This window comes from Rutidosis leptorrhynchoides, unplaced genomic scaffold (genome assembly GCF_046630445.1).
Source record: "Rutidosis leptorrhynchoides isolate AG116_Rl617_1_P2 unplaced genomic scaffold, CSIRO_AGI_Rlap_v1 contig218, whole genome shotgun sequence".
NCBI lineage: Eukaryota > Viridiplantae > Streptophyta > Magnoliopsida > Asterales > Asteraceae > Rutidosis > Rutidosis leptorrhynchoides.
In genome coordinates this window covers 52,100-72,824 of record NW_027266467.1, presented here as the reverse complement: position 1 = coordinate 72,824, position 20,725 = coordinate 52,100, and the positions used below count along the sequence as shown (strand labels likewise).

The 20,725-nt window shown below is 35.3% G+C and overlaps 1 protein-coding gene and 1 pseudogene across 1 annotated transcript; both read right to left on the bottom strand.

The window, feature by feature from the left end:
- Positions 1-2,096: 2,096 nt before the first annotated feature.
- On the bottom strand, positions 2,097-4,649 carry LOC139881999 (protein PLASTID MOVEMENT IMPAIRED 1-like). The gene has a single exon (XM_071866385.1). The coding sequence runs from the start codon at positions 4,647-4,649 to the stop codon at positions 2,097-2,099; it is 2,553 nt and encodes an 850-aa protein (XP_071722486.1).
- A 1,261-nt stretch (positions 4,650-5,910) lies between these two features.
- Positions 5,911-10,808, bottom strand: LOC139882003 (F-box/kelch-repeat protein At1g74510-like; annotated as a pseudogene).
- Positions 10,809-20,725: the final 9,917 nt, after the last annotated feature.

The following is a 20,725-nucleotide window of genomic DNA, read 5'->3' as shown; positions in this document are numbered from 1 at the left end:
TTATAGATTTATGTCAAGAATAGGAGGAAAATATAAAATTACGGTGATATCCCTTTGAAAGATTAATAGGGGAAGCTTAGTATGCAAGGGAAATAAAAATAGAGAATAAGAGATGACGTGATGCAAGGAACTAGTTGTTTTGATACAAACTGAATGCTTTAAATAGCCCATTAACAACAAAAATCAAGATGAGTTGATGAGTATAGTTTTGGCTTGTCTCATGAAGCCTGACATGCAGGAACTAGTAGAGAGTTTGGTTTGCTTGTCAGAGAAGTCAACCAAAAGAACCAAGCTCAAGGGAAGCTTGAGAAAGAAGAAAAGAAAACTGTCAATGGAAAAAATGATCAAAACTGATGTCAAAACATTCATTGAAACTCTTCTAAGGAGTATGAATGATTCTGAAGTGGAAGGGATGGAGACAGATTGGGTAGGAAGCATTGCAGGCAAATCTGCAGAAGTGTGTTTTGCTGGTTTGGACGAAAACTACACATTGTCAAAAGATTGAGGACCTAGATATAACTCCTGAAAATATAAAGAACCTATCTGTAGTAAAGGGAAACTTGCTTGATGCTGCGTCCACTTTTTCGAACGGAATCGAATCTTCTTTGCCTTACGCCGGAATCGGAATTGGTGGAGCACCGGAGGTCGCCGAATATGCTCAGAACGAAGTGTTCTATCCTTCCATAATGCCTAATTAGACTACATTTTCCCAGAGTAAAAGTCCCTAATTCAGCTAGGGTTTGTTAAATCCAGTTTCGCGCAATCTAGGTGATTCCTACTTGTCGCTATTCTTGATGAAATTAATCGATTCCAGGGTCTATTTAGCTTTGAAATGATCCTATGAACCTTTTAGTCAAGTCAATTTTAGCTGTAAATTGGGGGAAATTTATGCAGCGTATTTTTGCTGTTTATTTTGATCTAATGAAGCCACATTATGCTTTTAGAAGTTGAGGAGAAGGTGTATGATCGATTAAAGCTTGTAAAAATGAGTATTGCTATTGAGTTGGCCTAATAGTCAGTTTTCATATCAAAAACCAGTTGAATGATTTATTTTTCCAGTTGAGGTTTAGAAGTAGTAAAATAGCATACAAGTTTGTTTTAATATATAGAAGCTTCCAGCAAGAAGCATTGTTCATTTCTGTCGCAAATTCGAAAGTCAACTCCTCGGTCAACTGTGAAAAGTTCATATTTTTGGTTTTTGAAGATTGAAAGTAAAAACTCAAGTTGCTGCATTTGTTACCAGTTACTGTCTATCCTTTTACATGGCTGTTATTTTGATTATGCGACAGTTCTAGGGTTTATTTGGAGCAGTATATTAGCTCTCTTTGTAATCAGAAATACGAGCTGAATTTTATGAAATCAGAAAGTTCCTGTATCAGTATTTTTTCAGTTTCAAAAGCCTATTTTCATTTTGTTGCATTGGTATAGTTCTCGAGTGAAACCAAGATATACCATAACCAAAATTAGTTTCTTAGGCCCGAAAACACTTGAACCCTTTCATTAGCCTTTAATTTCAGCATTCAAATCAATTTAAGCATGAGTAAAGCTATCATCTTTCCGGTTACATGTTTTTAGGTTCTGTTTTGCTAGTTTCTGCATTTTCAGTTTTTTCAGGTCTTTAGAGCTTATACTTCACCGGCGTTGGGAGTATAGGTTCGACCAATTTCATTTGCAAGTTAAGACACTAACCTGATTGAGCTCCTGATTTTGTCATGAAAGTGGATTTATTTAACACCTACAGATGAGAAGCTAGTCTAATATTTCTTAATTCCCTTGCTTAATCGGACAGTGTGTTCTCAAAAATGGGGGAGAGAACCAATTACATATAATCAAACCGACTTGAGTTATGCTCAACACAATTATCATTACAGTATAAAAAACTGAGTCGCGATGACTCGATGATTTCTTTCACAATAACATATAAATAAATTACAAATGTTGTAGCAGAACATGCATCCTCTTACATTAGATGCTTGTTCCTAGCTATTATACTATAAATTCTCTTATATGTTTATAAAGAGGGTTGGAGAAAATACAAGAATAAATGCAATCCAAATTTACAAGATGAACACGAAGAGTAGCTCTTACATTACATACTACATTGCAAACTTCACATCCGGATTTCTTGTTGCTTTAAGCCACATGTCGGCTACAATTCGCGAGGAGGTACTCCACAGTAAATCTTGCCCTTTTACGAACACTTGTTTTCCCTTTTTAGGCGCCTTTCCAATACCATATGCGACCAGCCACTGTATAGCGGTAAGTCTTTGCTTCTCATTATCCCAAGCATTTCTATTTCTTCCTGTTCGTACTTTCAAGCCTCCGACATGCAAACTCGCAACCTTATACATTTTATCTTCATCATGCTTGCTGGAATTAAAGTCGGCATGCGTTGCTTGTACAAGAGCAATCATAGGGCCTCCAACTGCTTCGTATCGCCGTAGTGGGTCACGTAGCTGGACGACTACTGCCAGCGTAATTGCCGATTTGTCCACTGGGTTGTAGCTTTTGATCCAATCCTCAAGTGGAACAACCTTAGCCAAAGGATTATCATGCTCGTCATCCTTTGGGGAAACATCAAACGGAGCGTCTTCCTCCGCCACATCTGCCTGAATTTTCAAGGCTTCAACTGCCATTGTCTCTATCTTTTGTAATGAGCAAGCTAAAATCTCTTCAACAGTCAATGGATTTTCTTCAACGTTCCAAATTCCCGTCGAAATTCTCTCTTTCCTTCCAGTACTCGCCGCTATCCCCATCGTTTTAACGGCAGCAACGGTACGTGCAGCAGTTGAACTGGCACCTTCTTTGTTTCTTCCTTGGATAATAGCAGAAGCCATGCCTTCGAAAGCTATCTGTTCTGCAGTTTTTCCCATAAGTTCATCCATGGGCATGAGAGACAGAATCTGAGAGCTTAGATCCTCAAATCCAACCGTTGCCATCCTCTGAAATAACTCAAAGCCATTCACGGATTCCTTCGATGTAAGAACTACTGGTTTCGATATCTGCATTGCTAGCCTGGGAGTATCTTTCTTTTCCATTAAAGTATCCAATGGATTCATGGAAACTAAGCAACCCCCATTCTTTGTTTGGACCACACAGCCTAATCCTTTTCCAAGATCAGGAAGATAAACCTTAGAATTATCTTCTTTCGAACCCTCAAGATGAAGATGGGGGATCTCTGTGTAGTTGAGTTTTGCTTTCTTGGTTTCTTCATTCTCCAGCATTTGGAGGAATTCCATTGTTACAGTTTCTTCATCCTCATCCAGTTTTTGTGACTCAGAGTCTTCCTCCTCTATTCTAGAGAATTTTTCATCTCCCATCATGGACTCTAGTGCTTTTAATTGCTGGGCAATAGAATCGAGCTCTGATAATCTTTTCAAATGAATCGGGTCGTGAACAACTTCCTTGACAACCTCACTTGATTCTGACTTAACCTCAACTGTATCTTCTGATTTTTCTTCTTCTTCTCCTTTATCCTCCGTTTCATCTTGAATTTCAACTCCTTTATCTTCAACTTCAAAGTCTAGGATATCATCCTCTGCCTTGGACTCTTCTTCCTTTAACTTTTGATCAGAGGAAGCTACTGGGGCAGCTTCTTCATCAAGGTTCAACTCGTCAATCCCTTGAAGATGATCCGGTGGTGCTGTTGCTGACCTCGACGGAGTCCAGAACTCATTTCGGGTTGTCATTCTTGGACTTGGGACACTAAAAGACGTTTTTGATTGCTTTCGTGCGAAAGCTGAAGATAAAGATTTCAGTTTACCAGAACTCGATTTAATCCCTTGATCAGGTTGAGTACTATATATATCGATCCCTCCCTCTTTCTCCATGATCTGAAACCCCAATTTCAGAACAAGTTCTCCTCCTTTGGCCTTTCCAGACAGATCGAAACTCGTGTCCCATTGCCGAACTCGAGTGCCTTCGGCATTTTTCTCAACGGATTCCTGAATAAGATTGATCAAATCCACGGAACTTCTACCGAAGTCGAGCTCTTCTGCGTCCACAGCATACAAGTAAATCAAAAAGGGTCTAGGCTCGAACTTTAGCTGCTTTCCTCCTGCTGAAGGAGTGCAGTAAACATGGCACTTTAGAAATAATGTCTCTTCGAAATCGGCCGCTCCCTGTACTACCCGTGACGGCATAGTATGGACGGCTCCATCTTTGGTTTCTTTCTTCCGAACACAAATAGAAAGCCGAAGTCCGTTCATGGAAGCAGGAAGGCCTTGGGCAGTTACCACTTCAACAGAGAACAAACAGCTGAGTTTCTGCATTCCGACATGTGTAAGTGCTCGAAGTGGCTTCCAATTCCAAATCCCTTTCTTTTCGGCCGCCGCCTTGTCCTCCAGCTTCTTAACATTTTGTTGTTGCTTCTGTTCTTCCTTGTTCTCGTTTCCATCGTCGAGTTTCGGCCTGCCACGGAATGGAGACAATGACATACGTCTTGACCGAGGTCTACTCTGTGATCTGGCAGCTCCTTCATCTTTTGGAGCATCAGTGGATACAGTAGAGGTGACAGAAGATCGAGGAAGCACGAGAGAGGCAGTTCTTCGGTTTGTGGAAGAAGTATGTGTTTGGTACATGGATTGGCTGAGTGCTTCAAGCTCTTCCAACAACTGAGTGCTGGAATTCTTCCCATCATTACTTGCCATAGTCGAAAAACAAAGCAAAACTCGTTTATGGGAATAAAAGAAGATAAGGAATTTTCAAGTGGTTGATGATGCATGTTTGTTGTTATGAGTAGAACTATATTGTCCTCCAAGCTACCGGTCAGTGGTCACTTCCTAGCTAAGCCAAGAAATTTCGTGTGAAGGATAAGAGAGGAACGTTGGTGTCCTCTCATTCGCTTTTTTTTTTTTCTGGTTAGTTATCAACATCTTCTACTGACAAAGACAAATTGACTTTGGTCCCCATTGAATTAAATGTTTGTTATCTTCTGCTTACCTGCTCGTTGTGTAATTGTATTTATTTACCCTTGAAGCTTCTCTTCGTAGCAGCCAACGAACTGCACTTTGACTGCCTTGACATCTCTCAAATGCAAATATAATTTAAATATAATATTAAATAATAGAAATCCTGAATGCATTAATGATTACGATACAAAAACTAGTCATCCTAGATTAATATAAAACAAAAGTAATACTATTCTGACCCTACTTAACTGTCTCTTTTTCTATACATATTGCATAGAAAAAATGACAATTAATTAAGGACTGAGAGAGTAATAATAATGTCATAATCATAACAGAGCAAAGTCAAGGCACTAGCAATGGAACCGAAATACTCAGGTATGTACAGGATCGTCAGCCTGGCTGCGGATATGCTCATGAAGTCTCCGAGCAGCCTCCAACTCCCTCTTAATACGATCCATCTGGCCATTTACCTTCGTTTGTCGCGATTGCTTCGAAGACCTTCTATTCTCGGTCATTAGCTTCTAGCAAGCCGCAACTCCAGTTGGAATAAAACCCAGATAATCCGACTAGAAAGTCTCGATGTTATCCTTAGAAGGAGGATCGTGAGTTTATTATGTTCGAAATACATATGTTATTTGCATACTTAGTTTATCAAGAATCGTCACTTTCGGCATAAAATATTCTAATTGTGCAAAGCGCATGAATAGCTACTAGCATAAGTACTGGGAAAAAAAATCACCACTAGCGATGAAAATTTAGTATCCTAAGATATTAATACGGCAAAATATTAATAATCTAAGAAAAATAATTTTTCATCAACAACAAAATCTATTATCAGAAAATTAACATCAAATAATATTTGTCTACGGATCTACTTTAATGAATAGAAATTAACAATTCATATCCAATTAAAGATGTGCTTAATTTTACTCAACAGAAAAATGCAAAATAGTAGTAGTGAAAGCATGATTTCGGCACCCAGTACCAAAGGGACAACCCATTAATACCCCATCACAGCACAATTGTACACAAAATTGGAACGTGAAGGCATACTTGCTAGTAACTTCCATTCCACTTGGCCGCCATCAGTCTGAATTTAGGAATTAATCTCAATTACTCCCCCATTGATATTTCTAGGCCCTCCTATGAAACTAATTAATCCTCACAATCCTTAAAAGCTAAACCCAACCACGCATTGAAATAAAGCGTTGAGGCAAACCGCCAAGCACCTTCCAACAATTGTTCTCTTTGTCATATTTCCTTATAACATTAAGGATGTAGTCAACTGAATAGAGTTGGTTTCTTACAACAACCACTAGAGGAGGTGCCATATCCGATGATGCATCTTCAGGCCTGCCATTTGGGTACATATCAGGTATCTCACGCCATTTTTTTGTCTCTGGATCATACTCTTCTCCACAAGTGATTTGTACCCGATTGTTAAGCCCAATTCCGCCAATGACGTATAACTTTCCATCCATAAATATGCCTGAACACATCTTTCTCGGGTACTTCATGCTCGGAATATACTCTAATATGTTGGTCTCGAAGTTGTAAAGCTCCGCAGATTCGAGTGCACCCCCTATACTAGGATCGCACCCACCAGCAATAATGGCTATCGCCCTTCGACTAGCCGATGCGAACAGTCACATGTGCAAGTTTAACTTCATGCCGGTTGACCAACTGTTTGTCAATAGACTGTATTTATATATGGCCGGTGTGAAAACATCCCTACCGAACACTAGTAGTTGAGTGCCAACTGCCAGTGATTCCTTATCTGAGCACGTGAAGCATTCACTCGTTTCCCTTCTTGGAAGCTTTATAAACCTGTATTATATTGTGGATATGAATAAAATTATGAAGACAAGCCCAAACTTTGAAATGTAGATGACTATACTAGATGTATTAGTGTGCATGACTTCATTAAGATTTGGTTTAATAAATTTAATAGTAATTTGTTTTTTTGTTAAAAGATTAAATTAAATTAAGTTATGGGGTTTACCTGCTAAAGATAGGATCATAGCATTCCCATTCCTGGAGGTTACACTTGAAGTAAACTCAGTGCTCAACTATTAATTTCTGGCGCCTCAAGCCATAAAGATAGCCACTCCGAATAACTTGACGAAACCCTCGATTAAACATGACAACATTTCCATAATGAGACCTCGATTATCTAAGGAGGCATTCAACTGACAAGTCTATGCCAAGATTTTTATTAATGAGGGATGTTGAATCAACATTTTTTGATGACTCATCAGTCTGTCGTCTATTATTTTGATTTGGTTGAATCTGATTGTAAGCCAACAGTAACTTTTCATGCTCATTCCCCAAATAACCATCATGATTTTCTTCCCTATCTGTCTTACTTTCCTGACAATCTACTTTGAATGCTCATTCAAGTCTATCATTTCTTCGGATGTTCCTATCATTCCTTTCTGCATAGTCCATTAAAAATCCAATGAATATAGAATTATTAATTTCTCAAATAATCTATATACATGAAATAGCTATGTAAAATAGAATATGGCATGCATTTTAAATCTCTAACAAAACAAAAGATGAAAGCCTTAAGAGTGATGCTAAAAACATTCTGAATTTGATAATTATATAATCCCAAATTGAATATACAATCACTTAAGACCATATCAAACATCTCTTGGTTTAAATTAGGGTCGACTTATACAATGCTATAGTTTGTACATAATATTATTTCATATATTCAACTACTCAATTAGGGATTACCAATTTCCAGGTGCGAATAATTACTTCAACTTCAATTAATAGTAGATTAATTTATGGAGGCGGAATTGTGTACAATTATAGTCACTGCAGTTTTTATCATCATCGGGGTTGTCTATGTATCTAATTTTAGTTTGACTATTACCACCTTGCTTTCATCATCATAATGTACTTAACAACCTCAAAGCACATAATATATAATTTATGAACCACGAGTAAACAATAAATAAATAAAAGTCCAGTTTTTAACCTAGTCTACTAATGAAATCCCTTTGTATCATCAGCAAATTTCAATAACTATGAATTAAGATTTTTTATTTTTATGAAAATCGCACAAGTTAAAGTTCTTGTTGACTCCTGATTGTTTTACACTAAATCAAATGTTTACCTCTTTAATTTGAAGTTGCTTCTCAATCCACCAACAGTGTCAGTTGAAACGCTGACCCGATTAGAGATAAAATCTATAATCTCATTTGCCTAGCTATTAGAGAAATAATTAAAATTACACACCAGAAATGTAAAATATAAACCTATCGATTCTTTAAAAAAATGGGATTGGAAAAATGAAGAAGAAATAACCTTTGTTGTGCTATTTGATGTTGTCGCCTTCATACCTGGCATTTTGAATTTTCACGTTTTGCAAAATATCTAAATGTGAATATTTGCTCTTTGGATTCAAACCGAATTACTCAGTACTTTACATGTATTGCTTTGAGTATCTGTATGACTTGATATATAAATACAAATGAAAGTGCATGCATAGACTCCAAATCTGGTTCTCAGAGTAAACCGTAAAAGCCGGGGGTTTGTTTGTGCACGTGTTTGAAACACTACGAGCTTCTTTTCTTTTTCTTTCGACACATCTGCAGTTTTCTTCTATCTGTATGGCGTTATGGCTTTTTTTTCCCTACAAGTTAAATCTTCCTTGACTTATTCTCATGCTAATAAATTTTCAATTTTAGTTGTGATTTGTCTAAGAAACTCAATATTGTCGCAGTTTGAAACAAAGGCTGGAAATGTAATCGTAAATACGACCTGTGGTCATCCTACGAAAGTCTATGACCTAGTATCTTCAGATTTAGTTTCTTTCTCTATGGATGGGCTGATGTGAATTTTGTGGCTAGGGTTTAAATATGTACTTGAAAAAATATTTAAATTTGTAGTGACCTTGTCTTATCTAGTAAAGTTGTATAGTGGAATTACTTCACTACCCTTTGTATTTAGAGAGGAACAAAGAAAATTATCTATAGAATTGTGGACTATTTATGACCCATGAGTTTACCATTATGCTCATATTATGCTTGTCGAATATGAGCCTATTTCTGATCAAAATGTACATTGTTTGAGGAGATGTTTAATAATATTAACATCGTAAATATTTTTCGTAATATGTTAATTGATACCTCAGTTATTACTTGCATATATTATATACAAAGCACCCGTAGAAGAGTTATCAAGGCTCAATAGAATAGTTTTTCTATTTTTTGTTATGATATATTTTTCAATCACTCATTTGCTTACCTTTTTCTTACAATATCATCATTAGATTAGTGTAATATAAATGAGTATATGCTCACAATTTGAGAAAAACTACAAAATTTGTACGGTTAGGTTAGTAATGTTTAGGAATGAAAGTACAACTTCATTCTATGAAATGATGGGCCATAATTTTGATGTGTCAATATTGATATTGTCACCTACATGGCTATAAATTCAGTGATATTTTGATATTACGTATATGCTATTTTTCTTTCCAATTGCATGCTCGTTACACGATTCTTATACATCATGGCCTTAAGTTAAAATATGTCGCCTAAAGCATAAAATACTAACAAATTAATGTATATTGTAGTTAAAGAGAACAAGAAAATACCCCACCCAGGATATAATAGTGGTTGTTTCATTTACCACAACAAGATATATGCAAATTTACTTTCCTAAATGATACATTAGTTTATAAGATTTCACCCTTCTATGCCATTTAATCTAAATTGGACCTATATATTCTTCTCTACCGGTCTGTTAGGATGCCTCAGCTGCATAATAGAACAAATAGTAATCCTTTCTACGAGATACTCCACTGGTTCTGGTACAAGTAGTTCTATCTTGAATCTGCTTACTCCTGACAATTATATTGAAGCACAAAATTGGTTGAAGACTACAAGGCGTTTCGAATAATAATTGTTTTATTATTTCGAAATTTATTGTTTTTTTTTCATAGAGAAATCTCTGATCAACGATAGAAAGTAAAAAAGTAGAAAAATAGAGAATTAAGATAGATCACTATTTATTACTTACTCCCCTTTTTTCACATCTCCTTGAAAGGTTCTATACATCTGCCCCTTCTCGACGCATTTCTTTAGCCGATGCGAACAGACACCTATCCGAGTTCATCTTCATGCCGGTTGACTAACTGTTTGACAATAGACCTTATTCATATATGGCCGATGTGTAAACATCCCTACCGAATACCAAGAGTTGATTGCCAACTGCCCGTGATTTCTTATCCGAGCACGTGAAACATTCACTTGTTTCCATTTTCGGAAGCTTCATAAACCTGTATTATATTATGAATATGAATAAAATCATGAAGACAACTCAAAACTCTAAAACGTAGATGAAGTATACTTAGATGTATTAATGTGTGTGACTTTGATTTGGTTTAATAAATTTAATAGTCATTTTATTTTTGAAAAAGATAGAATTAAATTAAGTTAGGGTTTACCTGCGACAGATAGGATCATAGTCTTCCCGTTCCTGAAGGTTACAATTGAAGTAAACACGGTGCTCAACTATTAATTTTTGGCGCCTAAACCCATAGAGATAGCCACTAAGAATAATTTGACGAAAGCCTCGATTCAGCATAGCAAAATTTCCATAATGAGTACTCGAGCATCTAATGAAGCATCCAACTGACAAGTCTATGCCAAGATTGCCAATGAGGGGTGTTGAATCAACGTTTTCTGATGCCTCATCAGCCGGCTGTCCGTTATTATGAATTGGTTGAATCTGATTAAAGTTAGCCAATAATAATTTTTCATGCTCTTTCTCCAAACAATCATCATGATTTTCTTCCATATGTGTATTACTCTTAAAGTCTTGACCATCTACCTTTGAATGCTCATTCAAGAGTATCATTTCCTTGGATGTCCCTGCCATTCCATTTTGCATGACTCCATTAAAAATCAAATGAGATAACTCAATACTTAAATAGACTTTATATATTAAAGATCTATATAAAATTTAATGTGGCATGAATTTCAAATCTGTAACAAAATAAAGTAAAAGCCGTAAGAGTAGTGATGCTAAAAACATTCTTAAATTAATAATTATATAATCTCAAATTGAATATACAATCACATAAACCATATCAAAACATCTCTTTGTTTAATTAGGGTCGACTTATACAATGCTACGAGTCTATACATAATTATTTCATACATTCAACTATTCAAGATTACCAATTTCTAGGTACGAATAATTACTTAAGTTTTATTTAAGAGTAGATTAATTTATGGAGGCTGAATTGTGTATTATTATAGTCACGGCAGGTTTTGTCATCATCGGGATTGTGTACGTATCTAATTTTAAATTGTCTATGAGCATTGCCTTTGTCATCATAATGTGCTTAGGAAAAAAATTTGATGCTCTTTTGGGATCAGCATTATTCCAATAGGAAGATGCCGAGTATATTAGTTGAAAGTCAAATTTTAAAACTCTAATAGCATGTTTGTATAACTTAATTAGTTTTTAACCTCAATAAAATTTAATTTGTTTCTTTAAATAATACAAATACAACCTAGAATAAAATGGTACTTAATCACTAATAATTTCATAACTAATTTTAAAATATAGTTAATTGATTTTTTATATATTATGATTAGGCTTTATCAACCATTCAGGATTTATATTATAAAAATATTACAATATACACTCTAAAATAGGTTGATCAACCCTAATCATAATTTTTTGAACAATCATATAAAAATTATGTTTAATCATTATTCTCAGTTGATATATTAATTATTTGTGAGCTTATTTTTAGTTTAAAGAAAATATATTTATTTAATTGAATGATACCAAACAAGACTTTACTATTTATGTGGGTGTTTTTTTTTTTTTTAAATTCATACTGCTATTTCATTAAGCAACGAAGGCGTCCAACGGACTAAATCTGCCACATGACGTGGCAAGTTATAATAATGAAACGGAATAAAAGAACTAGTTGCTTGAAACGAAGCTAAAGCGTGCGGTGGCTTATTGCCTGATCGACGAACAAATTGGAAGTTGCAAAAATCAAACATAGATGAAGCCTTAATCTGAGATGCCAGCACAATATTGCCATAAGAAGCAAAATTCCGTGTCTTGTCGAGGAGTGCTTTAATTAAAATCTGACAGTCGCCTTCTAAAACGATTTTTTTGAAGTTCAAAGAGGCTGCGCAGTCAAGTGCCTTCATAGCCGCCCATGCTTCAACTTGTACAGCTGACTCTGCTCTACCCACCAATGCCGTCGCCGCAGCTAAACAAACACCAGATGAAGAGCGTGCCAGAAAGCCTTAACGAGTTAGCTTACTTGGCATTTTCTTATTGGAAAGTACATCATAATGTTGTACTTAACGAGCTCAAAACACATGATATATATAATTTATGAACCACGAGTAAATAATAAATAAGTAAAAATCTACTTTTAACAACATCTACTAATGAAATCCCCTTATATCACCATCAAATCTCAATAACCATGAAATACGATTTTTTATTTTTATCAAAATGGCGCAAATTAAATTCTTGTCGACTCATCAAATGTTTACCTCATTTAATGTGAATTTGATTCTTAGTCCACCAACAATGTCACTCAAAATTCTAACCCCAACAAGAGAGGAAATCTAAAATCTCTAGTGCCTTGCTATTAGATAAGTAATTAAAATTACACACCACAAATGAAAAAGCGATCAATAATGAGAATATTTTGTTTTTAAGAAAAACACAAAATGTCAACCTATCAATTGTTAAAAAGAAAAACTTGGAAAATGAAGAAGAAATAAGCTTTGTTGTGTGCTAATTGATGTTGTTGCCTTTGGTTCAGGCCTTTTGAATTTTTACGTTTTGCAAAAACCTAAATTTGAATTTTCGCTCCCTTGACTTAACCTAATTACTCACTTATATGTATTTTTTTTGAATATGTATGACTTGATATATAAATTTATATATAACAATAAAGTAGGATTGTAGACTCCAAATCTAGTTCTTAGAGTAAATCACAAATATGGGGATTTGTTTGGGCACATGTCGGAAACTCTATGAGCTTATTTGCTTTGTTTTTTTGACACATCTTCTCTTCACTTCTCTTCAACATGCATGGCATTATGATTTTTTTTTCACTACAAGTTAAATCTTCCTTGATTTGTTCTCATGCTAATAAATTTTCGCCTTTAATTGTGATTGTCAAATAAAGTCATTTATTGTCTGAGTTTGAATGAAAGGCTGGGAATGTGGAACAATTTTGGCTCGAAGAGCTTATTTCACTACAATCTTCAGATCTTAGTTTTTTTCCTTAAGGGGTGTCCTGTTATGAATAGTGTGGTTAGGGTCAGAGCATGAGCTTGAAAAAATATTTACATATGTAGTGGGCTTATCTTATCTAGTAAAGTTGCATAGTGGAATTAACTCACTACCCTTCGTGCTTAGAGAGCAACAAGGAAATCATCTAAAAAATTGTAGCCTCTGTGTGACCAATGAATTTACCGTTATGCTCATATTATGCTAACTTGACGAATATGGGCCTATTTATCAATGTCATTTGTTTAAGGAGCCTGTTTAATAATATCCACACCAATATTTTTGCAATATGCTAATTGATCAACTTTTACTTGCATATATTATATACAAGGTATCCATGGGTGAAATGTGAAAATATTATTTTTGGGTGAAATTTGACAACTCGATGGCCGTTCGCGGCCATCTTTAATTTGAAATCATAAGCTTTTAATGAGTTAGTAGATCAGTGAATAAATTGTAGGAAAAACAATACAATATGCAGAATTTTTGTATTAAGTTTGATAGTTATCGTGGCTCAAGATCGAGAATAGTTTTCGATTTTTTCGTCATGATTGATCAGGTTCTATTGAAACATAGTTTTAGATTCTTCAAAATTTTAAAATATATAATTAAGTAATGAAATCGATCACTCTCATTTGGTTACTTTTTTCTTACAATATCATCATTACATTGGTGTTATACAAATGAGTATATTTTCACAACTTGGGAAAAACTACAAAATTTGTACAATGAGGTTAGTAATGTTTACGAATGAAAATACAATTTCGTTCTATCAAATGATGGATCATAATTTTGATGCATCCATATTGATATTTGGATATTACGTGTATGAGATTTTTTCCCCTAATTACATGCTCATTGCACGCTACTTTAAACAAACAACAACAACAATAACAACTAGCCTCAATTCCACTGCCGAATGAAGTCAGCTATAAAGTTTAAATATATAGTCTAAAACATAAAATACTAACAAATTAATGTATATTGTTATTAAAGAAAACAAGACAATACCCAACACAAACATCAACTGAAGATATAATAGTGGTTGTATTATTTACGGCAACAAGATATATGCTAATTTACTATCCTAAATGACACATTAGTTTATAAGATTTCACCCTTCTATGAAATTTAATCTCAATTCAACATCTATATTCTTATCTTAAGTATATTATCCTTAATAGTGCCTCCTCCACCAAATATGGGCAAGAATGCTTGTATACCCAATCAATGAGTAGGTGCTCTATTCAGCGATACATGTTGTCCTTGCATAACTTCTTGAAGTATTTCCCATACAATAGGCTGTTTTCCCGAAATTTACTTTTAGCAACTCCTATATTCTCATACTCCTTTCTTTTCATTTCACTTTTCGTGCCACGCAGCTAAAAAATCAATGGCTGCCTTGTCTCTCTTTCTCTCTTCATTTCTTATAAATAATTATCTGATTATTAGTTGTAAGCCAATCTTATTCTCAATTTTTTGTGTCTATCAATTTGGCTATGAAGGTCAAGTGTACTTGAAAAAATCAATCTAGAAATTGAAATGTCCCCATCTAATGGTTTATGAAATGTCAGGAGTACTATGGTTTTTGAAACTGTAGTTTATACTTATTTAGTTGTAGAACTAGAGGTTGACCAGTCTTTGATCAATTCTAAAGATATGTAATAGACCATGGATAGTGTATATTTTAGAGGTTGCTTGTTTCGTGAGGCCAGCATATCAAGACATGGTGGAAAGCTTTATCAATGTTAGAATTGAGCAAAAGGAAAGAGGAAGAGCAATGTTATGAAAGTAAAGCTTTGAAAGAGGAGAAATGAGAATCAAAGAGTTATCTTCGGAAAAATTGCTGCAAAAACATTCTTGCAAGTGTTTAAAATGAAGTTCAGACAATGTGGCCTGAAACTGGCCGTCGGAGATGGGCCCAGAATCGACTCAGGCAATGCAGAGAAGAAGAAGAGTTTTGTTGCAGAAATGGACCTAATTGCACATCGTGAAGAAGTTAAGCACCTTGGCGTCACTAGGAGAAACCTAGAGGATGTTGTATACATTTCTGAAACTTGTGAACGCCAAAATGAAATCGGCTTTTGGCAGACCGGACGACGTATAGTCGGAGCTCAGGCGACATGCCAAATGACTCAAGAAGAAGTTGACAACAACGCCTCATTGTGCAATTCATCTACAATTCCCTAAAAATGGAAATGCCCATGTAACGACTCGTTAAATCGAGCTTAGATAAACGTGTACGCGATGTCGACGTGGCGATAGTTTTAAATTAAATAATGATTTTGACGCACGTGTTCTTATCTCTAGGTTTACGTCTAATCAAAATTCGAGGTTTATTCTACGCGCGTGATTTTTATTTTCGACGTTAGATGAACGATAAGTATCGATCAAGACAATCGGTAATAACTAAAACGTACGTTAAATAAATAATTCTTTGCCAAAGAAATTTATAAAAGAAAATTCTGCAATTTAAATACAAACTTCTAAACTACAATAGAAACAATAATTATTATCAAGAAGTTTGTGTAAACAAATTCTTACATATAAAGTAGTAGTTTTTACAAGAAACTTTTATAACAATTTGATACATACAATTCCAAGTTATAATTGAATCCTAAATACATTAATTCCTTAATGCTACATATCTTGAATATAAAAAAAAAGTATATAAAACACAAGTAAGCCTACACTACCACCCAAACCAGCCTTGAAACAAGTCCAGGCAGCCCTTGAAATTGCCAATTCCAGCCACCAAAGCACTGTCCACTGCAGCCACAGAACTGTCCAATTCAGCTGCCAAACACCTGGAGAAATGTAGCCTTTTGACCAATTTTCTGCACAAAACACAACAAGCCAGCAACCACTATGAATTCACACATGTAAGGCAGTAAAACTACATCTAAGCTATGAGTCATCACTGTTGCAGCATGCCAGCCAAGTGTGGTAACACTGACAGCCCAAAAATGCCACAAACACATACACATACAATTTTTCTTTCCATTCATGGCTGCCAAGATCAGAACCTTTTAACAATCCTAAACTAAGACAAACATTCTCAGAGATACACAGCCAAGCAGTACAGAACAACACAACAAGCACAGCCAAACAATTTTCATGCAATCAAACCATTTCAATAGAGCCAAACCCATGTTCTCTCACACATTCAAACCGGACAACAACAGTCCCAAATCCAAGCCAATTACATGTTCTACAGCAAACAACATGCAAGTCCCAGTACTGATTAAGTACTGAATTGCACAGTTTCAGAAACAAAGGGCAGTCACAAGCAAACAACAACTATTTCGTTTCATTCAGAACATTTAATCAGGTAAAACATGCAACCATTACAGTTAAATTCAACATGCAACATTGTTCCTAACATTGAAAACGAAAATCCTAACAGGAAAGCTAAATTGACAGAATTCAGGGGAGAAAGTACTTACCGTCCGAGTCAACTCACTGAGCCAACCCGACCGAGTCAACTCAGTGACTGGTTGAGTCGACTCAGTCGAATCCGGCCGAATCCCGACCTGACCCAGAAGAGCAAAAGCTTTCCTTCGCCACCGTTAACCTTCTTTCAACCGAATCGAACCTCACAAAACAAACAGAGAAAATCGAGGTATAATTCAAACTCAATTAAGACTCGAATGAAAGTAAAACTTGCATGAATAAGCTTAGAATCCATGGTAGAATAACATATAGAAGAATCGGACAAAAAACCCTAAAATTGACGAAGAACCCTAATTTGGTAAAATTGAAATTAAAACTTACTCAGTTGGAATTGGGCGAAATTGATGATGGATATATGTTCCTTGTGTCGAGAGGAGCATTTTGGTATGTGGGTTGAGCTCCGACGTCGCCGGAAACGGCACGGACGACGTCGAGCCGTGAGGTGGTGTCGAGAGGATCGGGGAGAAGAGGAAGGAAGAAGAAGGAGAAATGACTGGACCGACCGGTCCAGTCTCCTTTTTATAGTAAATCAAACCAAATCGATTTTTCTGGTAAAAGACTAGAATAACCTTTCAATTTTAACGTAATTACAAAAATACTAACGTGAGTTTTCCGGTCAATACATAAGTCAATGGTTTAATTGTCTTTTTACGGTATAAAAATCGGTTCTTCCGGTTTATTTCGGTTCAACTCGTTTTGATTCCATCTGATTGATACGGTTTGATTTTAAATCATCCGCACCTACGTTCAAAGTCAATTTTAACCTTCTATTTTTAAAGTATTTACAAAAATACCAACGTGTTAGTTTTAAAACAAGGTTTATTCTGGTAATTTTATCCAAAACCGAACCTGTTTTATTTTTGAAGCAAATTAAATAATTTCTACTTGTCCAAAAATTATGAAATTTTTACAATAAGCTAAAAATACTAATTTCTACAAAATATCAAAATTTCAGAATTTTCCGAAGTTAGATTTAACTTATTTTAATTCCTGAGTTAATTTAGTTGACAAAAATGATTTAAAAATAACTAAGTGTCTCTAAAATTCTTTTGGGTCATATTTTAACTTAGAAAATTATTTTATAGCCCAATTCGAAGGTTAGGGTTTCCTGGTTTAGATATGCTACAGTGTTTCAAGTTTCCTTTTTAGTTTCGTCGAAGAATAAATTAGGCTTTGATAGTTCTTTCATTGTAGTTGATCAAAATAATCGATTCAAAGCTCTAGATTCACTATAACAGATGCTGTGAATCGAATGGTTAAGTCAATTTCATCGATTATTTAGTAATGAATAATCTGCAAGTTCGATTAGCTGTGTTCTTGAGTTTGCTGCTAAAATTTAGGAATTTTGTATGTTGGATAGATTTCTTGTTCCTTTTGTTTCAGTGAAGCTACATTATGCATTCAGAAGTTATTGTGGAGGTTTCTACAAGTTTTTGCTATGAAAAGATGAGAGTTGCCATTGTCATTAGGTATTTCAATTGATATTCAAAAAAGTCCTATAGTCATTTTAATTTCCAGCCAAGATTATGAAGTGAAGATGTAGAATCATTTAGTATGTCATTTAGAAGCTTTCTGCAATGGTTGCCATCATTGATCAATGGCCGAACATAAGTCAACTCCAAAGTCAACTCTTGAAGTATTTTGAAGATTGATCTGCAATTTTGAGAAAGAAGAAGATTTTTACAGCAACAACGTTACCATTTTGCTTTAACAGAAGATTAAAACTTTAAGGAAGAGTAGTGCTCAAGAAATAAGGACTGGTTTAGCTATGTGGCATTTTGGTCCCAAAAGCAAATTCTGCTCTTTCCCTTCAATTTTACAAGCCAGCATTAATATTTCTTTTTCTAGAAATTGTAATTCCAGCTTAATGACGTCTAGGTTTCGATTTTTTACTATTATATAAAGTTTTTAAGATGTAAACTTTACTCTTATGAGCTCTGAATGAAATTTTAGATCAAAAAGCATTCAAGTTATTCACTATTTTTTCAGTTTTAAAAGCTTTTCTACATTTGGTACTTAGGAACACCTAAATCGATTCAAACTTAGCTTTATTTAGGATATCCAACCCTAAACACCGATGAGAAAACCCCTGTTTAAGTATTCCATCATCAAATCATTAACATGGAAGCTTTAATCATCGATTCCTTAACTGTAGATTAGATTTCTTAGGTCACAAGCTTTGTTCTATTTTTTCTTTTGTTCTTGGATTGTGTTTGTGTCTTTCCTCTTGCTGTGGAAATTGATTCAGCATTGTCTATCAGTGATATCAGAGCGGGACATTTCCTGAGGCGTTTTGATCCGTTTCTGAGTCGACGAGATGGCGATGCAACACTATAATGCTCAAGGTATGCATAGTAGCTTAGTCAAGTTTACTGGTGAGGATTTTGATATGTAGGCTGTCTTAACTAGGAATTATCTTGATGTTCTAGGATACAAATCTGTAGTAGAGAATGGGATAATTGAGATTCCGGTTGGTAGGATTGTTTTAGATCTAAGTGAAGAGCAGTGGAAGTTTAGAAATGATGAAATAGAGAAAGATAGAAAAGCTCAAATACTGTTAAGAAGTGTAGTTGATATGTCTGTTCTTAGGAAGATAGCAACTTGTGAAAGTTTTAAGGAGATCTAGGAAACCTTAAAGGTGGAGTATGAAGGGTCAGAGTTGTCTAGGAAGTTCAAAGGAAGGAAGTTAGAGAAGCAGTTTGCAGCCTTTATTATGAAGGATGAAGAGTCAGTTGGTGAAGCTAGAGAAAGATTTATGACCTTAATTCATTAGATGAAACACTACAAGGTAGGAGTTAGCAAAGATAAGATTTTAGAAAGATTGATGGAAAGAATGCCTAGGAGATTTGAATCTATGATGTCCTTGATGGATAGAGAATACAGTAAGGATCCTGAGTTAGTGACTTTAGAGGATTTTTGGAATGTATTAGAAGTACATAAGAATAGGTATGGAGTTAAGGAGGAGAAAGAGAAAGTTGTGTTTAGAAGTGAGAGATTCAGAGTTATTGAGAATCCTCCCATTGCTAAGCATTACAACCATGATAGTCAAACACAAGCTGGAACAAGTTCAACACAAGCACAAGTTCAGAATCAGTTGTAATCATAACAGAACCAAACAAATTATCATATGTCTCAGCCATATCTGTAACAGCCAGCTCAAGTGTACCAAACCAACCAAAGTCAGCCACAGCCATTCCAGCCACAACAAATGCAATACCAGCAATATCCAAACCAACAACCATATCAGCAGAGATTCCAAAACTACTAGAATCAGGGATTCCAACAGCAAAACTTCAATTCTTGGAGGCCAAATGGAGGAAGAGGCTTTGGAAGAGGTCGGTTTGGCTAGAATATGCAAAGGCAATCAACTTGGGGACAATTCCATGAATGCAAGTTCTACAAAGGTACAAACCACTCTAAAAATACTTATTTTTGACATGATTTAGCTATTTGCAATTACTGTGGGAAGAAAGGTCATGCTGAGCAAGTCTGCTATGATAAATGGGCTAATGAACATCAAGATCGTAATAGTAGATTCTTCAGAAGAAATCCACCAATCCATCCTATGCAAAGACAGAATTACTCAGACCAGAATCCAAACTCTAACCCAAACTTTATCCCATTAGGCCAATCCTCAGTGCAAAACAATCCTAACCAATGTCCTATGAACTATGTTGTAGGCTCCACCAATCCTGGAATGACACAATGGCAACCTACAACTCCCCACATAGCATTTCCAAACCCTCAAACTAGTCTACCAGCCCCAAACTACCCTCAGATAGGATACACTCAACCAAACAACCCCTAACCAAACACTAAAATGCCACAAACACATGTAGGAGCCCCAAAAGCCTTAAACACTATAAACCAAAGTCCTGGAAGTTCCCAAAATATCCAAAGATGTGGTGGAAAAGGTTCATAACAGGAAGAAAGTGCATTTGTAGTGGAGGTTTATTCTGTATCAAAGAAAAATGAGAAAGAAAGTAGCTAGATCATTGACAGTGGTTGTTCCAATCACATGTCTAGAAGGGAGGATGCATTTATTGAGAAGACAGATGTAATGA

Excerpts from the sequence above, each read along its gene's own strand:
- LOC139881999 (XM_071866385.1), bottom strand. The coding sequence starts at position 4,649 with ATGGCAAGTAATGATGGGAAGAATTCCAGCACTCAGTTGTTGGAAGAG.